We start from the raw sequence: 25,192 nt of genomic DNA on the forward strand, positions 1-25,192 counted from the left end.
TTATGAAAACTTAAATTTCAAATATGAATATTATCTACCAAGACATAAATTAAAATCTACACTTGAAGTTGGTTACACTCAAACAGATGTATTTTATTCAGTCTATCAATAAACTAATTATACTGTAGTTCTACCACTATACCAGGTACAAAGACAAGAGATACATGAATGGCCAAAGGGAAGTGGGATGGGGACTAGGTAGAGGTGGGAAGAGGTGGGGAAAATGGGGACAGAGACATTGCTAGGGAGAGAGGGCAGAGGTAGTGGGCAGATGGTGGTGTGTTGAGCTGTGCACTTGAAACCTGTGTGGTTTTGCAAACCAATGAATAATTCAAGTGAACAAAGGGATAAAAGATATTAGTATAAGAAACTATTCTTGTTCTATGAGAAAGTAGAAATCCTCATCATCGTGTTCTCATTTGGAAAAATAAGATAAACAGCTAAAAAGTGATAATATGTGTAAGGTAGCCTGTACTCCAGCACCAGATGAGTAAGTAGCATAGAAATAAATAACAGAAAAAGTTGAAACAGAAAAAGGTCAAGTACGCCACAGGAAGCAGAGAAAGCTTTAATTCCAGATCTTTAAGCAGAAATAAAAATTAGCAGGCAAAAAGGAAGAAAGGTATTTCAGGCAAGAAGGAAAAACAAACATGGAACAGAAAAGTGGTTCCCAGCCCTGGCTGGCTATGCATTAAAAGCATCTGTGGAATTTTTCTTAAAAACAAAAATTCCCCTGGCTGGTTGGCTCAGTGGTAGAGCATCAGCCTGGCGTGCAGGAGTCCCGGGTTTGATTCCCGGCCAGGGCACACAGGAGAAGCGCCCATCTGCTTCTCCACCCCTCCCCCTCTCCTTCCTCTCTGTCTCTCTCTTCCCCTCCAGCAGCCAAGGCTTCATTGGAGCAAAGTTGGCCCGGGCGCTGAGGACAGCTCTATGGTCTCTGCCTCAGGCGCTAGAATGGCCCTGGTTGCAACAGAGCATCACCCCCTGGTGGGCATGCCGGTGGATCCTGGTCGGGTGCATGCAGGAGTCTGTCCGACTGCCTCCCCGTTTCCAACTTCAGAAAAATAAAAATAAATAAATAAATAAATCCCTTCAAAAAACATACAAACAAAAATTGATGTTGAGGAGGAACACTCAGAGATTCTGCATGTTTTCTGTTTTGTTTTGTTTTTAATTTTTATAAGTTTATTTGAGCTAAACTGATGACATATGCCAGGTAGGAGGATCTCAAATGCTCCCTGCATGTGTTAAGTTCTAAAGGAGATTATGATGATCAACTGAGGTTGAGAACCATTATAGGCATGAACGGACAAAGTTTGTTCAATGGAACAATAAGATGACCAATTTTGTTAGAGGGGAATGTTTTCACAGATTAGTAAATTGAAGTTGTAACTAAATACTCGTATTATTAATTGAATACCAAGCTAAAGAATGTGAATTTAATTCTGCATGCTGGAGGAGCCGCTGGAAACTTGTGTGCAAAAAAATGACATTGATGTGGCAACAACAGGCAGTATGGACTATGATAACAGAGGGCCTATAGATGAGAACATTTAGGCTACTAAAATATTTAGGTAAAAACTAAGAAAGGCTTGAACCTCAGTGGTGGCAATGGAAGTGGGTGAAAAAGGGGAAGGGGTTAAGAAGTACAAAGTAAGAAGTTACAAAATAGTCATGGGGATGTAAAGTATACCATAGGGAATACAGTCAATAATACTACAATATAATAATCTGTGAGGTGTCAGATGGGTACTAAATTTATCGGGGTGATCACTTTTAAGTTATATAACTCTAATCATTATGTGTATACCTGAAAAAAATATTGGGTTGGGGAATAAGTTCGTAGCGTTTTTATATTTTCTTTTATTTTACAACGATTTGTTTGCTGTTTGGCAAAGGGTAAGTATTCATTCGATAAAACTCTTTCTGTTCTACAAAACTATGTTAATTGTATTTTTGAGTTATTTAATTTTTTATTAGTTTTGAGGCTTAGAAATGGAATACCCAGGAGGCAAAAATCAACATTTTCGACACCTGCTCTTCTTTGCTTTTCATCGAGATCAAAAAGCTGCCGAAGCAGCCCAGGACATTTGCGATGTGTATGGAGAAGGTGTCATAGGCGAGTCTACAGCACGGAAATGGTTTGCAAAGTTCAAAAATGGTGACTTTGACGTCGATGACACATGCCGCAACGGAAGGCCTTCTGAATTCGACGAAGAACTGGGAAATGCTCGAAAAGAATGCCACGGTCAACAAGGAGCTCTACATTGCCCAGCTACACCGCGTGAATGAGGCTATTCGACTGAAAAGACCTGATTGACATGGTTAAACCATACTCCTTCACGACAACGCCAGGCCCCATGTTGCATAAGTCGTCAAAGCCGCACTCCAAGAGCTCGAATGGGAGGTCCTTCAGCATCCGCCGTATTCTCTGGACCTTGCACTGACCGATTACCATCTTTTCTGCTCCCTGTCAAACCATATGAAGGGTGTTACCTTCAATAACAAAGAGGTCCTTAAAAACTGGCTCAACAACTTCTTTGACACCAGACCAGGCGATTTTTGGCGGAACGGCATCAACAAATTGGTCGAGAGGTGGGAAGAGGTTGTAAACAGCAACGGCGAATATATAATTGATTAACTTATTGATATAATTATTGTTTTTTGTTTAAATAAAAGTCTTCGGTAAAAACGCTACGAAATTATTCCCCAACCCAATATTATATGTCAACTATAGTTGAAAAAGAATTATTTAAAAAAATTTAAAAGGCTATGAAGAGCCTGACTAGGCAGTGGCGCAGTGGATAGAGCGTCGGACTGGGACGCGGAAGACCTAGGTTCAAGACCCCCAAGGTTGCCAGCTTGAGCACGGGCTCATCTGGTTTGAGCAAGGCTCACCAGCTTGAGTCCAAGGTCACTGGCTCGAGCAAGGAGTCACTGGGTCTGCTATAGCCCCCCCAGTCAAGGCACATATGAGAAAACAATCAATGAACAACTAAGGCACCGCAATGAAGAATTGATGCTTCTCATCTCTCTCCCTTCCTGGCTGTCTGTCCCTGTATGTTCCTCTGTCTGACTCTGTCACAAAAAATTAAAAAAAAAAAAAAAAAAAGGCTATGAAGGGGCTTTTTAAAGAGTCCCTTTACAGACTAGATCAATAAAATTTAGTCAATAACCAGTTGCTAGAACAAAGCAGTACCTGGCATATAGTAGGCACTGAATAAACTGATTGATAAAAAATAGGAATCAGCTCTGGCCAGGTAACTTGGTTGGTTAGAACATTGTATAGATAAATAGAGGTTGCTGGTTCAATCCCCGGTCAGGGCACAACAGAAACAGATTGATGTTTTTGTCTCTCTAAAATCGTAAATAAATTTAAATTTAAAAAAAAGAATAGGAATCAGAGAAGACCATGACAGCCTAAAAGAATAGTATTTTTATTAATTAATAGGAATTTAAAAGAAAAGGTGGTTGGGGATAAAAAAAAAAAGGCTGTGAATTTAGTTTTAATTCTGAAGTGAAATATGAGAATATTCAGAATGGCATAGCATAGACTGTCTATAAACTAAAAAAACTCATAATATGAAATATATCTTTATGAGAGAAGTGAGTCTGACGCTAAGCCCTGAGGAAATATAGAATCTGTGTCATTTAATAAGCCTTAAGACTAAAGATGCGGATTTGGGCTGGGCAGAAGAGGAAGAGCAGAACAGAACAGGCAATGTTGGACCACCTGAGGACCTTCACTCCCATTCTGAGAAAAGTGAACTGGACCCAGAGGATTTTAGGATATTTTTAGGATTCCAAGGTAAATGGCAAATGAATGTTACCCACTTTTCCCTTTATAGCTGAGAGGCAATGGCACTTTTTAGCCATAGATAGCATCTTGCTAGGTTTAGTCACAAATCATCCATTCTACAAATATTTAGGAAGTGGATACTGGTTATTGTTCCTGGACTTGGTGCTATAAACAGAAACATTAATATAAACGACATGGTTTGCCTGAGGAAGGCTCAGTTTTGGAGGGTGATAGTGAGATTAGTTATAGCTGGTTTTACAAAACGCTATGGACCACAGTAAAGAAGTAGATAAATCCTGCCCAGAGCAATGAGAGAAACTTCACAGAGTAGCTAAATTAAGCCAAATTCTGTGGAAGTTGTTTGCCATGCAGAAAAAGAAAAAAGGTGCTCTAGGCCAACATATACAAAGATATATCAAACACAGAAGTATAAAAGATCATGATATGTGCAGAGAATGGCAGGAAGTTCCATAGAGTCATAAATACAGGACTACTGAACATCTATCACATACCAGACATAATATAAGCTATCACTATAAGATCAAGGACTACTCTAGAATTTTTTAAAAAGGTTTTTAAGAGAAAAAAATAACGAATACACCACTCCTGGAGGTCTCTGAAATATAGCTGTCTCTATTTTGTTCCATCAGTACTAATAAAAAAATAATATCCAACCTGACATGAATACTGGGTCTATATAGGTCACTGTTCATGCTCAGTCAAGAAAAAAGAAATACCTTTCCATACATAGTCTTAAAAGCTGCTTTAATTTTTTGTCTTTGATCGTTGGAACGGTTGGCAACAACATCCACAATTGCTTGTTCATCGGTCCCTGAAAGAACCATACATGATAACATAAGGATAAAGTCTGTGTTGGGTGCTCCCCAAGGACATCTCTTAGATGCTTCCAAGGCACCCAGAGCCAGATTAAACTGAGGTGAGTACACACAGGCTGCCACAAAAGCTTGGTTTATGACAGTGGTGGTCAACCTGGTCCCTACCGTCCACTCGAAGGCATTCCAACTTTCATGGTGGGCGGTAGCAGAGCAACCAAAGTATAAATAAATAGATTTAACTATAGTAAGTTGTTTTATAAGGATTTATTCTGCCAAATTTAGCGAAAACCCGACATAAAGTATTTATACTTGGTAAGTAATTATTATTATATGCTTTAACTTGCTGTAACTCTACTTTATAAATTTTATAAAGTAAAGTTACTTCCCTACTATATAAATCACCATTACTGTGGAACCGGTGAGTGGTTAGAAAATTTTACTACTAACAGAGATACAAAATTGGGCAGTAGGTATAAAAAGGTTGACTATCCCTGGTTTATGATATAAAGTTTATTTTCACTTTAATCACTTAAACTTATTACAAATAAGACAAAAACCTATTTTCCTTACCAAAACCTTTCATTGCTTTACGGAGAATTTCTGCATCTCTCATAGCATCAAAGTTGGCAGCTGGTCGAATTGTTCCCTGGGTCCCCAGAGTCATTGCAGCAGGCTGAGAACAAGAGGCATGAAATTTAAGTCAGTCATTGTGGTGATTATACACATATATTAAATCATTATGTTGTACACCTAAAACTAATACAATGTCATATGTCAATCATTTCTCAATAAAACTGGAGAGGCCCTGGCCAATTGGCTCAGCAGTAGAGCATCGGCCCGGCATGTGGAAGTCCCGGGTTCAATTCTCAGCCAGGGCACACAGGAGAAGAACCCATCTGCTTCTCCACCCTTCCCCCTCTTCTTCCTCTCTATCTCTCTCTTCCCCTCCCACAGCCAAGGCTCCATTGGAGCAAAGTTGGCCCGGATGCTGAGAATGGCTCCATGACCTCTGCCTCAGGCGCTAGAATGGCTCCGATTGCAGCGGAGAAACGCCCTAGATGGGCTGAGCCTCGCCCCCTGGTGGGCATGCCGGGTGGATCCCAGTCAGGCGCATGCGAGAATCTGTCTGACTGCAATCCCCTCTCCCCCCACTTCTCACTTTGGAAAAATACAAAAAAAAAACCAACTTGAGAAAAAATAATATGAAAAAAAACGTTCACTTTCTTTAGCAACAACAAAAAATGCAAATTAAAAAATAACCCAAAAAATATTTGAAAGTTTGTTCCTTGGCAATATGTCCTCAGTTTGCCTCAAATAAATTCATAAAAAAATTTTCTTGTTGTTTTTATATTCAGTGAGAGGAGGGAAAGCAGAGAGACAGACTCTCACATGTGTCCGATTGGGATCCACCCAGCAAGCCCACTAGAGGTGATGCTCTGCCCATCTGTGGCTTTGTTCTATTGTTCAGCAACTGAGCTCTTCTTAGTGCCTGAGGCAGAGGCCATGGAGCCATCCTCAACACCCAGGGCCAACTCATACCAATCAAGCCATGGCCACAGGAGGGAAAGAGGGAGGGAAAGAGAGAGGGGAAGAAAGAGAGAGAAGTGAGAGGGGGAGGGATGGAGAAGCAGATATTGCTTCTCCTGTGTGCCCTGACCAGGAACTGAACTTGGGACATCCACATGCCAGGCAGACACTCTATCACTGAGTTAACTGGTCAAGGCCAACTCATAAAAATTCAAAAAACAAAATCCAAGTGAGGATTCTGCTGAGAAGATAACTTAAGACTTCCTCAGTCAAAACTCTAGGCAAAGAGGCCAGTGTTTGGGTTTTAGGACAAGGATATGAGCATTTTGTTATCAGGGCTCATTCTGGAACAGGCAGGAAAGACCTATCACCCTCCTGACAATAGAGAGTCAGACACCAAACTTTCAGATTAGTAAAGCTTATGAAATTAGTCACAATCTTCCAATGCCTTGAATCCCACTTGGTATTCCTTTGAATATATGATATGTTTAGAAGTAAGGAGAGGAATGAAAGAAGATGCCAAGGATTAAGATAAGCAGGGGCTACAGTGAATCCCTCTGTAAGGAGACTGAGAACCTTCAAATTCCACTTGGAATTCCTTCTCAATAGAATAGGAGGCGAAAAAAGAAATGACCACTGAATAGTGTGGAATGAGTGGCAGTGCTTGATTTAAAGACAAGAATATAGTAATGGCTTTAATAAAGTAGAACATGAGTAGCCCAATGAAATTTTGAATAAGCAATTCAATTTTGTAAACAACTCTTCATTTCCTTTATGAGCCCTGATTATTAGACATGAAATAAAACCATGTATATTAAGAAAAGCACAGCCTGACCAGGTGGTGGTATAGTGGATAGAATGTCAGCCTGGGGCACAGAGAACCCAGTTTTGAAACCCCAAGGTTGCCAACTTGAGTGTGGGCTCACCAGCTTGCGCAAGGGGTCGCTGGCTTGAGTGTGTGGTCCTGGCTTGAGCAAGGGGGTCACTGGCTCAGCTGAAGTTCCCCCCCCCAAGTCAAAGCATATATGAGAACACAATCAATGAACAACTAAGGTGCTACAACAAAGAATTAGTGCTTCTTATCTCTCTCCCTTCCTGTCTGTGTCGCCCCCCACTAAAAAAAAAAGCACAAAGGCAAGCTGCTCTCTCCAACTTGCCCACTGTTTCTCTCTGAGAGTGTACTTTGTTTTTTTCTTTTTCTTTTCTTTTTTCTTCTTTTCCAAGTGAGAGGTGGGGAAATAAGAGAGACAAGACTCCCACATGTGCCCCAACCAGAATCCACCTGGCAACCCCCATCTGGGGCCGATGCTCTGTCCATCTGGGGCCATGCTCACAACCAAGCTATTTTTAGTGCCTGAGGTGAAGGCTCCATGGAGCTATTCTTAGCTAACCCAGGGCAGTGCACTCAAACCAACTGAGCCATGGTTGTGGGAAGGGAAGAGGGAGAGAACAGGGAGAAAGATGAGGGGAGAAGCAGATGGTTGATCCTCCTGTGTGCCCTGACTGGGAATCAAACCTGGGACATCCCCATGCTGGGCCAACATTCTACTACTGAGCCAACCAGCCAGGACTGTTTGTTTCTTTTTTGTTTAGTACTCAGGCTAGTGGTTTATTAACTGAGAGTGTACATTCACATTTTGGTTTAATAAACCTGACCACTGGCACTTTGACTTCTCCTTTAAAAAAAAAAAGGCCCAAAATGAAAGTGATAATTAGAGATTCTAGGAGGTATAATAGTCTTCATAGACTTTTATAAAGAAATAAACCAGAAAGCAAAATAAAAACTGTATTTTTTTTTTCTGAGGGGAGGCAAAGAGACAGACTCCCACATGTGCCCTGACCGGGATCTACCTAGCAAGCCCACTAGAGGATAATGCTCTGTCAATCTGAGGCCATTGCTCCATTGCTATGAAATGGGGCCTGAGGTAGAGGTGACAGAGCCATCCTCAGTGTCCGAGGCCAACTCTCTCAAACAAATCGAGCCATGGCTGCAGCAGGGGATGGGGGGGAGGGGGAAGGGTTGCTTCTCCTGTGTGCCCTGACCAGGAATTGAACCCGAGACCATCCACATGCCGGGCCAACACTCTAACACTGACCCAACCAGCCAGGACCAGACTGTATTTTTAAAATAGAAATCTATGAGGAATTTTTTTTAAATTACCACATGACAGCCTGGCCTGTGGTGGCACAGTGGATCAAGTATCAACCTGGAACTCTGAGGTCACCAGTTTGAAGCCCTGGGCTTGCCTGGTCAAGACACACATGGAAGTTGATGCTTCCTGCTCCTCCCCCACTTCTCTCTCTAAAAATGAATACATAAAATCTAAAAAAGACCTGTGGTGGCGCAGTGGGATAGAGCGTCGACCTGGAACACTGAGGTTGCTGGTTCGAAACCTTGGGCTTGCCTGGTCAAGGCACATATGGGAGTTGATGCTTCCTGCTCCTCCCCCTTCTCTCTCTCTCTCCCCTCTCTCTAAATATCAATAAATAAAATATTTAAAATAAATAAATAAATAAATAAAAATAAAAAAGATGTGTTATAAAAAAAATTACCACATGACAAATACCACAGGAATAATTATCTAGGCAAGAATCACAATGGTATTAAAATTAGTGAGTAAAAGGTTGATCAATGCCTGACCAAGCAGTGGCACAGTGGATAGAGCATCGGACTGAGATGTAGAGGACCCAGGTTCGAGGCCCTGAGGTCACCAGCTTGAGCGCGGGCTCATCTGGTTTGAGCAAGGCTCACCAGCTTGAGCCCAAGGTTGCTGGTTCAAGCAGGGGGTCAATCAGTCTGCTGGAGCTCCCCAGTCAAGGCATGTATGAGAAAGCAATCAATGAACAAAGGTGCCGCAACAAAGAATTGACGCTTCTCATCTCTCTCCCTTCCTGTCTGTCCCTATCTGACTCTGTCATACACACACAAAAAAAGTTAAAAAAAAGTTTGATCAAAATCAATTACCATCAATAACAGAATAAGTCAGTAAGTGCCTCCTGATACAATGCACTGGGGACAGAATATCATTTCTACAGTATTCCTGCCCAAATGGCATAACCTGAATTTCATCATAAGGAATACCAGATGAACTCAAATGAAGGAATATACTACAAAATAACAGTTTGTAGTGGTGTTTGAAAGTGTCAAGGTCATGAACAACAATAACTAAAGATTGTTTCATATTGCCCTGGCTAAGTAGCTCAGTTGGTTGGAGCAACCTCTGGATATGCCTAGGTTACAGGTTGATCCCGGTCAAGACACATGTACTATAAAGAATCAACTAATGAATGCATAAATAAGTGGAACAAATTGATGTTTCTCTTTCTCTCTCTCTCTTCCTTCATCTCTCAAATCAATAAGTAAATTAAAAAAAAAAAAAAAAAAAAAAGACTGTTTTGCCTGACCAGCAGTGGTGCACTGGATAAGAGCATCCATCTGGGATACTGAGGTTCCAGGTTCAAAATCCTGAGGTTGCCGGCTTGAGTGCAGGCTCATCAACATTGATTCCATGGTCGCTGGCTTGAGCCCAAAGGTCACTGGCTTGAGCAAGGGATTACTGCTCAGCTAAAGCCCCCTGCCGCCACTACCCCCAACTCCCGGAAAGATACATATGAGAAACAATCAATGAACAACTCAAATGCCACAACTACAAGTTGATGCTTCTCATCTCTCTTCCCTCATGTCTCCACCCCAACACACTAAAAAGAAAAAAGATTGTTTCATATTAAAAGAAATTTAAGAGACATGACAAATAAAATATTTCATCCTAGATTTGATCCTGAACCAGAAAAGGGCATTACAGGAGCAATTAGTGAAATGTGAACAAGGTCTACAGGTAGGATAATACATAATATTACATCACTGTAATTTCCTGATTTTGATCACTGTATTGTTTATGTAAGGAATGCACATTTGAAGAATCTGAGTAAAGAGTCTACAGAAATTCTAAGCACATTTTTTGCAACTTTTTATAAGTCTGAAATTCAAAATTAAAAGTAAAAAAAAAAATTAAAGTGTGAAGCTATGAAACAATTCAATAGTTTTCTTTAAAATACTGAAATCAGAGCTTAAGAGGGATGGAATGAAACAAGATGATATCCTATCATATTTTTTTAATTCAATTTTAATAATATATTTTCTTTAGCTCACTATCTCTTAAAATTTTATTTAAACATTCAATCGACATAATCTCAAATATGATATAAAGTGATTCAATTGCTTTTTAGACAATAGAAGCTGTATTCAGACTTATAACCACTGAATGCAGCAATATGTCAGCACTTGTGGGACCAAAGTAAATGGGGAGAAGGAGACACCCATCATTCAACAAACATTTTTATGGTCAATAATTCCTTCCACTCATCTACGCTCTTATGTCAACATTTTCTTCTACCAATAAGCTTTACCAACCAATCCTTTACAAGTTTCTAAGCAAAGAATGTAAGCAGAGAACTAACAAGAAATGTTTGTATAATGGTTTTAAGGAACAACTAAAATTATTCTTATAGAAAATATCAAAGTATAAATATTTTTCAACGTACTGTCTTTACACAAATCTTTATTTTATTCATTGATTTTACAGAGAGGGCAGGGGGAGTGAGAAGTATCAATTCACAGCTGCTTTACTTTAGTTGTTCATTGATTGCTTGTAGTATGTGCCTTGACTAGGCAAGCCCAGGGTTTCAACTGGCGACTTCAGCATTCCAGGTCAACACTATATCCACTGTGCTGCCACCACAGGCCAGGCTATACAAATCTTAATGTATCAAGAAACTAAGTTTCCTTTGATGCAATCACTGTCAGTAAAATCCTAAATAGGGAATTAGCCTTTGTTTATAATATATTGTACTAGATAGACACAGTAAGAGAAAGTTTAAAATACACTATAGACTAGACATCAAGTACTGTTTGATGATTCTCATTTTGTCATTCCATTGCTTCTTAAAAAAATAAAAATTCCATTTTGCATCTCTAAAGAAAAACCAGTTTTGTTATTTAAATTTTGTTGAAAGTCTAGTTTGAAATGAATCTTTCTCAAGAATACTTCAGGTCCTGGCCAGCTGGCTCAGTGGTAGAGGGTCAGCCCACCATGTGGATGTCCTGGGTTTGATTCCTGGTCAGGGCATATAGAAGAAGTGCCCATCTGCTTCTCCACCCCCTCCCCTGCTTCTCTCTCTCTTCTCCTCCCCTCCTGCAGCAAAGGCTCAATTAGAACGAGTTGGCCTGGGCACTGAGGATGCTCCATGGTCAGGCGCTAAAAAATGGCTCCGGCTGCAATGGAGCAAGGGCCCCAGATGGGCAGCGCACCGCCCACTAGTGGTTGGGGCACATGCAGGAGTCTGTCTCTGCCCCTACTCTCACTAAAAAAAGAAAAAAAAGCCTGACCAGGCAGTGGCGCAGTGGATAGAGCGTCGGACTGGGATGCAGAGGACCCAGGTTCGAGACCCCGAGGTCGCCAGCTTGAGCACGGGCTCATCTGGTTTGAGCAAAAATCCCACCAGCTTGAACCCAGGGTCACTGGCTCCAGCAAGGGGTTACTTAGTCAGCTGAAGGCCTGTGGTCAAGGCACATGTGAGAAAGCAATCAATGAACAACTAAGGTGTTGCAACACGCAATAAAAAACTAATGATTGATGCTTCTCATCTCTCTCTGTTCCTGTCTGTCTGTCCCTGTCTATCCCTCTCTCTGTAGAAAAAAACAAAACAAAACTTCAGCCTGACCAGGCGGTGGCGCAGTGGATAGAGCGCTGGACTGGGATGCAGAGGACCCAGGTTCGAGACCCCGAGGTCGCCAGCTTGAGCGCGGGCTCATCTGGTTTGAGCAAAAGGCCCACCAGCTTGAATCCAAGATCGCTGGCTCCAGCAAGGGGTTGCTCGGTCTGCTGAAGGCCCGCGGTCAAGGCACATGAGAAAGCAATCGAACAACTAAGGTGTTTGCAACACACAATGAAAAACTAATGATTGATGCTTCTCATCTCTCTCTCTCTGTTCCTGTCTGTCTGTCCCTGTCTATCCCTCTCTCTGACTCGCTCTCTGTAAAAAAAAAAAAACAAAAAAAAAACTTCAGACATTATACTAAGTTCAAAGAAATCAGGATCCATGTTGTTTAGGTCAAAACTCTAAGAAGGGAAACTTCTCCACACAGCAAAGCCACACTATCTGCCAATAAAACTTCCAATCTTTGAAACCCATTTGATTTCAATCTTCCTACTGAAAAACTGCCATAAAATTAGAATTAGGTCAATCAAAAGAGTTACCTGGCCAAAATGCCCAACCAATACAGAAATTTTCTTTACATCTTCACACATGTACACACCAACCAATTTTTACCCGAGGGAGGATTTTCAGTGACAGAGCTCACCCCTCACAAGGTAGCCTATTCCACTTCCATGTAAAAGCTCTTCTAAAACCTACCACTCTTTTAACTTCCATCTACTAGTTTTAGTTCTATCTTAAGGTGGTAATTGTTACACAAAGTAAGCTGCTTGTATGTTTTAGTGTCTTATGTTTAAAAATCTTTCCTATTCAATCATAAAATAATGTCTCCAAAATCATATAAATACTTCAACTAAAAATAAAAAATTTTCATAACAAATAATTAAAATAGCAACAGATTTATAATACAAATAACAATCAACTTCAACAATAAAAATGGATTAGAAACAATGTGCTTAGGAAGAATATTATTCTCAGTATCAGTAAAGCAGAATGTGTGACAGGGAGACAGACCATTGGTCTGGGAGTCAGAACAGCTAAGGATCTAGTCTCAGCTTTGTCTTTCACTAGCTGTGTGGCCTTGGACAAGTTTCTTAATCTCTCTGGAACTCAAATTCCTCAAATCAGGAAAGCCAGCCAAAAAAGAGCTATGGTATTTCTCTTCTAGTATTGTAATCCCTCTCCCACCTCAGCCTTTAAAAAAAGATTGAAATGCTAGATCTTTATGAATAGACAATATAAAAATAAATAAGAAAAACAAAGGTAACATAAAATGACACTTTATATTCCTAGTAACTTGCTCAGGACATAAACAATTAACAAGGCAATTAAAGAATAAAATTTAATATTAAGACAAGGTGCTATACAGAGATAGGGCAAAGATTTGACATACAGAACACCTTCTGAGGCTATTGAGAAATTAATTCAATAGACAATTAATTGTCTCCATGCTTAAAGCCCGGACAAGCACCACAAGGACACATAAAGGTAAATCAGATACAGTTGAGCCCTCAGGAGAAAGTGGTGAGAGACAAATAACAAGAAATCAGAAACAAATGTAGGAAACCTAGTAATTAGTGAACATTAGAAAACCTTACTCACTTCACTGCTATAATCCAAAGAAACAGGAGAGAAAACAGGATAGGAAGGAAAGGATTCTGTACTGATCTGCAAGAAGAGTAGAAAGTTATAAAGGTAAAAATGGAAAGCAAAACCACAATTCATAAAACAGTGCCAGATATACCAATCACCCAGTCACCCAAGTTCCTATTTATAAACTGCCAGCAAGAGAACAGAAAAAAAAAGAACTAAAACCCATGCTAAGAGCCCAAGTGAACCTCTATGAAAAAGGTGTGTGTATTATATCATCACCTGTGAGAAGGGACCTATGTTTGTCTTGTCAAAGTCATCAGGATACTGCTTAAAACAAATAAACCAAAGAGAGCATGGACTCTATAAGAAGCAAGGTTTAAAGTCTTAACTGATATTATAGGCCAGGGGTAGTCAACCTTTTTATACCTACCGCCCACTTTTGTATCTCTGTTAGTAGTAAAATTTTCTAACTGCCCACCGGTTCCACAGTAATGGTGATTTATAAAGTAGGGAAGTAACTTTACTTTACAAAATTTATAAAGCAAAGTTACAGCAAGTTAAAGCATATAATAATTACTTACCAAGTAGTTTATGTCAGATTTTCACTAAGTTTTGCAGAATAAATCTTTATAAATCAACTTACTATAGAAACCTATCTTTTTATTTATACTTTGGTTGCTCCACTACTGCCCACCATGAAAGCTGGAACGTCCACTAGGGGGCCGTAGGGACCAGGTTGACTACCACTGGTCTAGACCATCTCATCTGCTTCATGGACACCTCTAATGTGGCAGTAGAGTGGCACTCTTCTTTGGCATTACCTAGTTATCCTGACTAAATGTAAAAGGTGGGAGAAAAATACCTGACTAGGGTAAGGAGCTTGTCCTCCAGGATACTGAGAAGGCATCTGTCCTCCAGGAAAACCACCTACATGTTTAGAAACATACAGCAAACAGGTCTTATATGGTTTAATATTTCAAAACAGCATTGGTTATTATGAATATGGATATATATGAGAATATTCACATTTTGTTATTCACTAGGATAATTTTGTATAATTTACTAAATCTAAAACAAACTTTGGTCATAAGAACCTTTTAAAATATTCCATGTGCTATATAATATCCTAACAAATAATACTTTTTAAAACAATTAAACCAGATTAAATTCTCACTCCATCTGAAAAGAAAGAATGTCAGGACAGTTCTCGAGGTTGTTTCATTTGTGGTATAGAAGTGAGCAAAGATGTTTTTCTGAAGGTTTTGCTTTTTGACTTTGGAACATTACTTTTTTAAATTGAAAAAGTGGGTCCTTATTTCGATCTTATTCAGTGGTGGTATTCAAATAATTTAACAACTGGTTCTCTGCCCTAACAACTGTTTTAAGTCTAAAAAAATGATATACCAAAAGGTAGTTAATTATTTCATGCATTTAATACTTAAATAAGAACGATAAAAGAGGTACATAAAACTAGATTATGTTATAAGAGTTTTAAAATACTGATGAAAAAATATTAATACCTGACAAAAACAATAAAACTGTTATTTAAGATATTTCCATATTGCTTCTTGATTGGCATCCTCACTTGCAATTTTTTTCACTCATGGACAGAATGAACATTACTATGGGCACTTAGAATACGCTGCTGCACAGATGAACATTAAAAAAAAGGAATGTAAATTTGTAATTTCTATACTGGGTGGCTGTCCAAGCATCCACCTTAGAGAGAACCCTGATTACAAGTGCCATTTTAACAACCGGTTCGCTGAACTCAACAAAAAATTAGGTATCAGTTCTGCCAAACAGGTACAAACTGGATGAATCCCACCATTGATCTTACTGATAAAACTTTTCCATCAAATCAATACAATTGGCCCGGCCAGTTGGCTCAGCAGTAGAGCATCAGTCTGGTGTGTGAAGTCCTGGGTTCGATTTCCTGTCAGGGCACACAGGAGAAGCAACCATCTGCTTCTCCATCCTCTCCTTTCTCTCTCTCTTTCTCTCCCCCTACCGCAGCCATGGCTTCTTCAAGCAAGTTGTCCTCAGGCACTTAGGATGGCACCATGTCCTCACCTCAAGTGCTAAAATAGCTCAGTTGCCAAGCAACAGAACAATGGCCCCAGATGGGCAGAGCATAACCCCCCCCACCGGGGGAGGGGGCTTGCCAGGTGGATCCTAGTTGGGATGCATGCGGGAGTCTATGTCTCTCTGCCTCCCCAGCTCTCACTTAATAACAACAATAATAATAAAGTAAATTTCATGAAACCATGTGTTTAAAATTATTTATAGAGGTACTTAGCATAAACATTGTTGACAACTATCCCAAACTTAAACTAAGTTCTCTCAATGGCAAATGAAAAATTCAAATTTTCATGCTATTGTTTTCTCTGGACAGTTGGTACATACCCGGTAGTGGGACCTGTGCTGGGCCACCTCCATAAGACTGTGAGGGTGGCTGTGGATAGCCAGAAAATCCTGCTCCGCTTGGGGGGGCTCCAAACCCTGGGCCTGGAGGAACCAGAGAAAAGAATAAACTCTAATGACAGTTCTCATGATTAAAGAGGACACTTTAAAAAAGTATTTACTATTAACAGTGAAAAAAATATGCTAGTAATGCTTTCGGTCTCTTTTGGCCTAAGTTCAACTTCTCACAAACTCCCTCCCCATTAAAAAGTAAATTAAATTTTTACTTCACTCATTTGCCTTACAAACCTACAGTATAAAAGTGCTAAGTTTGCCTGACCAAGCGGTGGCGTAGTGGATAGAGCGTTGGACTGGGACGCGGAGGACCCAGGTTTGAGACCCCAAGGTCACCAGCTTGAGCGCGGGCTTATCTGGTTTGAGCAAGGCTCACCACCTTGAGCCCAAGGTCGCTGGCTCGAGCAGGGGGTCACTCGGTCTGCTGGAGCCCCCAGTCAGGGCATATGTGAGAAAGCAATCAATGAAAAACTAAGGTGCCGCAACGAAGAATTGATGCTTCTCATCTCTCTCTCTTCCTGTCTGTCCCTATCTGTCCCTCTCTCTGACTCTGTCACTGTCACAACAAAGAGAAAGTACTAAGTTCTTTTTTTTACCTTTGGATGAAACTATCCTAAAGGTCACAATCATGCTAATTGAAATGCCTTAATCACTTCTTAAGATTACAAATAATCAAATTGTTATATATTGGTCTTTCATTACCATGAAATTTCTTCCAATTCCTTTTGCAACAGAATTTTTGAGCTTCCTCCTAGTTTTCAGGACCCCTGAGAACCTTTATTCCTCTATCTTGCCAGCAATGTCCTTGCTGTCTAAGGTAGAAAGTAGGCTCTGACCAGCTGGTGTAGGGGTACAGTGTTGGCCAGCATGTGGAAATCCTGGGTTTGATTCCCGATCAGGGCACACAGGAGAAGCGACCATCTGCTTCTCCATCCCTCTCCCTTCTTTCTCTCTCTCTCTCTCTCTCTCTCCCCCCCCCCTTCCCCTCTTGTGCCATGGCTCAAATGGCAAAGTTGGCCCGGGTGCTGAGGATGGCTCCATAGCCTCACCTCAGGCACTAAAATAGCTCGGTTGTGGAGCAATGGAGCAGAGTCCCCAGATAGGCAGGGCACCTCCCCACACAGGGGGCCAGGTAGATCCCTGTTAGGGTGCATGTGGGAGCCTGTCTCTCCGCCTCCCCACCTCTAACTTAATAAAAAAAAGAAAGAAAGAAAGTAGGCTAAGAGCTATTCTGACCTCATAGAAAACAAGCAGGAATAAAGAGGATAAAGGAGAGAAGGAAAAGGTACTGCAGCAACCCCAAATCATCATGAATTCCTCAACTCATAACTCACCTCCAGGATAGGATGGAGCGCCTCCTGGCTGTGGGGCACCAGGATAACCTCCAGGGGCTGGGTAACCACCTGGGGCAGGGTAGCCTCCAGCTCCTGGGTAGCCACTACTTGGTGCTGCTGGAAAGGCACCTCCTCCCATGGGAGGAAAGCCACTAGGATAAGGATACTGACCCGGAGGGGGAAATGAAGACTCCTGACCCGCAGGCTGAAAAACCAGAAAATTTAAATGAATGCAATCATAGAGAAATATGACCCATCTAAAAAAAGAAACAAACAGAAATAACTGTTATAGTCTAGCTTGTTCTTTTACATTAGAATTCTTAGTATCTTATATTAGTTTATCAATATACTATATTTTTCAGGACACTAGTTTGTTAGATCTTAGTTAAACTTAATTCTACTGTTGTCAGGGGTCTATTTCTCTATTTGGAAATAAGAACCAGGTTCTTTCCAAACCTTCAGGAACAATTGACAAAGCTCATTAGTTCCTTCAATTTCCTAGCACCTAGAAATATGAGAAAGATCCACCTCTTGACCCTAAGGAAGGAATTCATAGCTCCCCTGCAACGCACCTGCCCTGTTGAACAATAGAAAAAAATAAAAGTTGGCCCTGGCCGGTTGGCTCAGTGGTAGAGCATCGGCCTGGCGTACGGGAATCCCGGGTTCAATTCCCGGCCAGGGCACACAGGAGAAGCGCCCATCTGCTTCTCCACCCCTCCCCCTCTCCTTCCTCTCTGTCTCTTCTCTTCCCCTCCTCCAGCCGAGGCTCCACTGGAGCAAAGTTGGCCCAGGCTCCAGTTGGAATAAAACGCTGGGGATGGCTCTGTGGCCTCTGCCCCAGGTGCTAGAATAGCTCTGGTCATAACAGAGCAATGCCCCAGATGGGCAGAGCATCGCCCCCTGGTGGGCATGCCGGCTGGATCCCGGTCAGGTGCATGTGGGAGTCTGTCTGACTGCCTCCCTGTTTCCAACTTCAGAAAAATACAAAAAAATTAAAAAATTAAATAAATAAATAAAAGGTGACCTGAGTTACAAATGGGTTGTGACATTTTGGACGTGGGTTCAGACCAGAACAGCTAAGTGCCACAGAGATTGTTACATGTTATTAAACTTCCTCCCCTGGCCACAAAGCTAGACTACATTTCCCAGAACCCCTGCAGTTAACTAGGGCCATATGACTAAATACTGGTGAATGAATGCAGATAGAGTAATATACACCACTTCCAGCCCCTATAAACCTCCTGCCCAATCCTCTTCTTCTCTTTCTTCTTTTCTTTTCCTTCACCTGCCAGCTGAAGGCAGAGGACCCAGTAGAGGACGCCAAGGTGCTAGAGGATGGTAGTGCCAATACCTGGAAGGAGCCTGGGAACCTAAAGACTACATGAACAGCCCTGGCCAGGTACATCAGTTGGTTAGAGTATCATCTCAATACACCAAGGTTACAAGTTTGATCCCTGGTCAGGGCACATACAAGAATCAACCAATGAATGCATATATAAGTGGAACAAATCATCAATGTTTCTCTCTCTCTTTTTCTCTCTCAAAAAGAAGAGAGAGAGACTATATGGAATAAAGCCTTATCCCCACCCCCAACCCCATCTCCATTGACTTCCAGGAGACCAAAGTTTGGAAGAAATAACTTTTAATTGTGTTAAGTCATTGTGATATTTGGGTTGTCTATTTCAGCAAATTAGCCTATACTGACTGAAATGGTCACCAAAGTCCAGTTTAGTACATAGGGATCTGGGAACATATTCACAATTCTTATCTCTCCTATTATATAAATCCAGCTATTCACTTTACATAAGGGTACGTACATTATCATTTACCTGTAGGCCTCTCTTTCTATTCTCAGTACTTATGAGTATAAAACTGAAATGTATGATTCTCACTTATGCCTCAGCTATAAGTTTAATCCTCCTAGTATAGGCATAAACACAGCAGAACATGATAGCATATTTATAAAATGGACTGCAAATACTAAGTCTCAGAACTACAAATCAAGGGCCCTCTAGTCTACTGCAATTTGATATCTCTGAGTCCAGTCCTTCTTAATTATTTTAAACCTTCTAACACAAAGGTTAAACACCAGTGACTTGTGGTATGAATTTAGCTTTCACACATTTTGACTTATTTACCATTTAACATCTAAAAAAGTTAACGTTCCAATTTAAAAAACTGGGGCAATTTCACGTAAGATCCAGATTCCTTGCTTTACGTGAAGAACTGGAATATCTAGCAACATGGGGTCTGCCTCCCTCACAGCCATTTCAGACTAAAGCTGAGGAGCTGCTGGCTTCCCACGGGTAATGCAAGACGCTCTCTAGTTCCCCACAACTCCCACCTTCACTCATTCTGCTGGGCACTTGAGTTTATGATCCCCGCTCTAGCACAGCTGTAAAATCTGTCATGGGTTAGTCCTATACACCTGTTTCAAGGACATAAACTATTTTAGAATTAAGTGGCAATACTTACAGGATATCCAGGGAAAGGTGGGTAGCCCGTTGGGGGATAACCTGGATATGACATGCTGTAACAATAAAAAGTGTCCTCTGTAATTTCTTATAATGGTTAAATCCTTTGAAGATATATTTATATATTGTCATAGGGCACTGGTTGTCAAACTTTTTGAAGTCGGGATGCATTTAAAATACTACAAGTAATTGTAGGTGCACTATATACAAATTTCTGAGAAATATGTTATAATAAGTAAGTCAAATATTAAAGAAAAAGATAGAAAGTCCAAACGTGCTTTTATGGTAATTAAATGAAAATATGACAAAATTATATTTATTCTGACATTAAAAAACATTTTTGTTACATTTTTTGAGTTATGCTTTTTAGAATTTGTAAAAAGGGGTTAAAAAATAAGACAAAAAAGTTATCTTTTTATATAATAGATACATTCTTTTTTTTTTTTAATTTATTCATTTTAGAGAGGAGAGAGAGAGAGAGACAGAGAGGAGAGAGAGACAGGGGGAGGAGCTGGAAGCATCAACTCTCATATGTGCCTTGACCAGGCAAGCCCAGGGTTTCGAAATGGCAACCTCAGCATTTCCAGGTCGACGCTTTATTCACTGCGCCACCACAGGTCAGGCAATAGATACATTCTTAATAAGATTTAGTAAATTCGGCAGGTCCCAGTGCGAATGTGTTAAGTTTTTTCATTCTTGAGTTTATGATAAACATGAGCCTGATGTGTCCTAGCGATTTCTTTAATGTTTGGGCATATATTTGAAAGGCAAACTCTCATTTCCTCATCAATACATTGAAGAATTCCTCTCTTTTTACTCTTAATTGTGTTGAGTGCAGAAAACCCCCACCATACATATCATCTTAACTTTACACCAAACAAAGGATAAAAGAAACTTGCCTCCAGTCTTTCCAGGGAACGTGGGGGTAGTGTAAACAATCCAGCACCACAGCTTAACAGCCTTTTGCAACCTAATCAGGCAAGTGAGGTGGGGGGTTGGGCAGACTGTCATCTTACAGCCAAATGCCCATACCTCTGTCCCCCCAAAATCTAAACTTCTAAACCCCTGTTGGTTTTTTGGTCCCCAACAAGCATATATCTCTCTGGAATACCATAGAGCGCACCTGGAAATCTTCTAGGGCACACCATTGTGCCCTGGCACACACTCTGAGAAACACTGTCATAGGGTCTTGTACAGAATACACTCTCTTTCAGGAGTTTGGCTGGTATTCATATGTGGATATTAGGGGTAAAAGCAAAGCTGATAAAATGTTTTTTTTCATTTCATCATTGGTACCAGTGGAGTCAATACAGCAAAGTAAATATTCCAATCTCATACCATACATACCATACAAGCTCCTCTCTTCATACCATGCAAGTTTTGTCATATCTGAATACTACCATTACTATTATTTATGGAATATTTTTTACTTAAATCTGTTTTCAAAGGTGCTTTACAATACTTCCATAAATAGAAAATATTAAATAGTTTCCTTGCCAAAGAGAAGGTAACATTAAAATGAATACATAAATATTAAAATACTTTCCATGTGCCACAGCCATCCTCTTACACAGTGATATACCACATTATGGGAAACACTGGTATAATGGCTAAAAGTTAACATTCTGTAGTCATATACGTATAACTGGATTAAATCCTGGCTTTCTTTATTTTTATAAACTTCTGTTTTTGGAAAATTTCAAACTTATTAAAAATTACAGCTAGCCTAACCAAGTGGATAGAGCGTTGGACTGGACACAGAGGACCCAGGTTCAAAACCCCGAGGTCACTGGCTTGAGTGCGAGCTCATCTGGCTTGAGCACCAGGTCACTGGCATGAGCGTGGGATCATAGACACGACCCCATGGTTGCTGACTTGAGCCCAAAGGTCGCTGGCTTGAACAAGGGGTCACTCTCTCTGCTATAGCCCTCCAGTCAAGGCACATATGAGAAAGCAAAAACAATGAACTAAGATGCTTCAACGAAAAACTGATGCTTCTCATCTCTCTCCCTTCCTGTCTGTCCCTATCTGTCCCTCTCTCTGTCTCTGTCACACACACACACAAATTAAAGATAGTTTATAAGAAAGCCCATAGACTAATCACCCAGCTACAGTAAATACCAATTTATAGCCAATCTTATTTTTTCAATATTCTCCCTCACTCCCCACCAGCACACTAGACTGTTCTGACACAAACCCAAGACAGGCTATCATTTTAAGCTGTATATACTTCAGTATACAGCTCTGAAAACATTAACTTTTTTAATTAACAGGGCTGTCTTAAAATGGTAACAATAACATCAATGTGTCAGTGTTAAAATTTCCAATTGTCTTTTTGGTATTTATTTATTATAGAAAATTTCAAACACTTAAAAGTAGAGCGAACAGTATCAGCTTGAACTGAAATTCAATTGTTTTTAAATTTTTTTTAAACATTTATGTTCTTTTTTTTTTTTTTTTTGTATTTTTCTGAAGCTGGAAACGGGGAGAGACAGTCAGACAGACTCCCGCATGCGCCGGACCGGGATCCACCCGGCACGCCCACCAGGGGCGATGCTCTGCCCACCAGGGGGCGATACTCTGCCCCTCCGGGGCGTCGCTCTGCCGCGATGAGAGCCACTCTAGCGCCTGGGGCAGAGGTCAAGGAGCCATCCCCAGCGCCCGGGCCATCTTTGCTCCAATGGAGCCTTGGCTGCGGGAGGTAAGAGACAGAGAGGAAGGAGGGGGTGGGGGTGAAGAAGCAAATGGGCACTTCTCCTATGTGCCCTGGCCAGGAATCGAACCCGGGTCCCCCGCACGCCAGGCCGACGCTCTACCACTGAGCCAACCAGCCAGGGCCCATTTATGTTCTTTTTTTAGAAAGATTTTATTTATTCATTTTTAGAAAGAGGAGAGAGAGAGAGAAGGGGGGAGGAGCAGGAAGCATCAACTCCCATATGTGCTTTGACCAGGAAAGCCAGTGTTTCGAACCGGCGACCTCAGTGTTCCAGGTTGATGCTTTATCCACTACACCACCACAGGTCAAGCCAAAATTCAACTGTTTAAAACATACAAAAAAATAAATAAATTCTTGTAGTTCAACCTAATATAGTGAATGTGCATGTAACCTTAAATGTTCAGTTTCAGTAATGATCAAGACATCATTAATTCTATTTCATTTGTACTCTAACAACTATCCTTCCCTCAATTATCTTATTTTCCCCCCTCTATTATCTTAAAGCAAATCTAGGATAATCTTCTCAACACATGGTTAATCAGCCTGGCTGGTGGTGGCACAGTGGATAAAACATTGACCTGGGATGCTTAGGTCCCAGGTTCGGAACCCTGAGGTAGCTGACTTGAGAGTGGGCTCATTCAGCTTAAGTGTGTGGGATCATCAACATGATCCCATGGTCACTGGCTTGAAGCCTAAGGTTGCGGGCTTGAGCAAGGGATCACTGTCTCAGTTGGAACTCCCTGCTCAAAGCACATATGAAAAGCAATCAATGAACAACTAAAGTGCTGCAACTACAAATTGATGCTTCTCATCTCTCTCCCTTCCTCCTTTTCTCTCTCTCAAAAAACAAACAAACAAAACAGAGTAAGAATAGGCAGATTAAGACAGAAGCCAGGAGTTCCAAGATGGCTGCAGAGTAGGTAGAAGCTACACATACCTCCTCCAGGTGCCAAATAGGATTTACAGAGCAATCAACCTGAATGACCAACTGAAGCAAGTTAAAGAGTATTATATCTGAGGGTTTGTGGAAGCTACCCAGAGACTGGTAAGGGCGGAGAGATGCAGGGAGGGACAGTTCCCTGTACCCAGGCGTGGCAGCCAAGAAGCTGAAGGGGTATGTTGGCTGCAAAACTCCCTCCCCTCAAGGAGCAGAGCATCTCAACCCCATGCCTAGACCCCCAACCAAAGCATCAGAGCTGGGAAGAGAAGCCTGCATAGCATCTGGCAGCAAAAATTAGCAGGGACTCTGTCCACTGGAAAGAGGAGAAAGTCTGCTAGAATCACAAATGTTCTCCTAAAGGCCAACACCCAGGGGCTCACCTATGGGCACTCACTTGAGGCTCTGGTAGAGGGAAGGTGACTTAGGGCATATGGAAGCCATGATGAGATCAGGGTGGCACAGCTCTGGAGAGAGATCTGGAGGGTCAGCTACTGAGATCCCCAACCTGAGTCAACATCTCACACCACCCTCAGGTGCCAACTTCCAGGGTCAGTCACTCCTTTTCCTACAGCACCAGTTGGGGAAGTTCACTAACCCTGTTCTCCAAATACTGGCAACACCGCCCTGCCAAGCTCGAGTCTGGCAGAAAGGACTGTTGGCTGCACACAACAAGGACCTGGTGTGCTTTTTCTGGAGAAACTATTGGCATATTCTCAGATAGTCATTGAACTGTGTGGCTTTGGAACAGGGGCAGATATCTCCCCCGCCCCATGGGTTAGGCAGGCACCACCCCCAACAGAAGACTCCTTTCTCAAGGTCTCTGGGCAGAGCTAAGGGGATGCACGCAGCTTGTTCCCCTCCCGCAGGCCTGGGCCACCCCAAGAGAGGGCTGCTTTGATCTACTTTCCAAAATCCCACTGGCCCTGTCCTGCTGAACTCAGTTCTTCAAGGGAAATGGGGCACAGCTCAGAGCTGGGACCTTTAGCATGACCCTCAGAGCCTCCTGTCAGGGTCTGTGGCAGTGCAGCTGCTGAACGAGGGAGAGGGAGAGGCAGAGACATGCAGCACACTCTGCTCTCAAGGGCTGGTGCCAGCTCCAGCAGAGGGCTGCCTTGATCTAGTTCTCCAAGTCCCACTGTCCCTACCCTGCTGGGCTCAGTTCCATGGGAGGTGAGTAGGGGAAGGTGGCTCCCCTCAGAGCTGGAACATTTGGACTGCCTCTCCCCCAAAGACTCCAGTCCTGGGCCAAAGCAGGCATGGCTACAGAGCTAAGGGGAGGAGTACAGCTTGCCCCCCCATGGCACAGCAGATGCCACCCCCGCCAATGGAAAGTTTTCTTGATCTGTTTGCATAAGTCCAAGTGACCCCCTATCTTAACTGAGTTTGCTCCTGCAGTGGGGAACAGCTGGCTATAACCACCCTGAACCTGTGATGCCCTCCTCCTTGGGGAGCTAGAGTTAGAGACTCCAGCAGAAACTGAGTGGTATGGCTGTGGAGTAGGGGCCACATTCTCCCCATTGAGTGCCTGACCACATGTCCCCCAAGAAGGGGACCCACTAGCCCCATCCTCCTGGCCTGGTCACCCTGTCCTACCAAGCTTGAGCCCTGTGGCAGGATCAGTGGGGCATGATCACTTTGGGCCCACTCTACAGACTTTCTTCATAAGACTCTAGAGGAAGTCTAGGCAACTTCAGGAGGAGCAAAGTAGCTGACACATAGATGTGACCTCAGGGAACCTCAGACTTTTATTGATCTTCCCCCAGCTTAGAACTTCAGGAAG

General features: G+C 41.8%; 1 protein-coding gene across 3 annotated transcripts in view; it reads right to left on the reverse strand.

Annotated features, from left to right (window-relative positions):
- The window catches only part of ANXA7 (annexin A7), a 51,677-nt gene that overhangs the window by 8,578 nt on the left and 17,907 nt on the right, over positions 1-25,192 (reverse strand). For 2 of the 3 annotated variants that reach the window (XM_066244254.1, XM_066244255.1), the window contains exons 2-8: positions 19,758-19,812; positions 17,283-17,487; positions 15,877-15,978; positions 14,333-14,397; positions 13,480-13,545; positions 5,206-5,308; positions 4,537-4,631 (exon numbers count right to left, since the gene is read on the reverse strand). In XM_066244254.1, the coding sequence (XP_066100351.1) occupies positions 4,537-4,631; positions 5,206-5,308; positions 13,480-13,545; positions 14,333-14,397; positions 15,877-15,978; positions 17,283-17,487; positions 19,758-19,811 (690 nt within the window). In that variant the 5' untranslated portion in view covers position 19,812. The remainder of the gene's footprint in view (positions 1-4,536; positions 4,632-5,205; positions 5,309-13,479; positions 13,546-14,332; positions 14,398-15,876; positions 15,979-17,282; positions 17,488-19,757; positions 19,813-25,192) is intronic. The other variant, XM_066244257.1, reaches the window with a different exon arrangement.

This window comes from Saccopteryx bilineata, chromosome 9 (assembly GCF_036850765.1).
Source record: "Saccopteryx bilineata isolate mSacBil1 chromosome 9, mSacBil1_pri_phased_curated, whole genome shotgun sequence".
NCBI lineage: Eukaryota > Metazoa > Chordata > Mammalia > Chiroptera > Emballonuridae > Saccopteryx > Saccopteryx bilineata.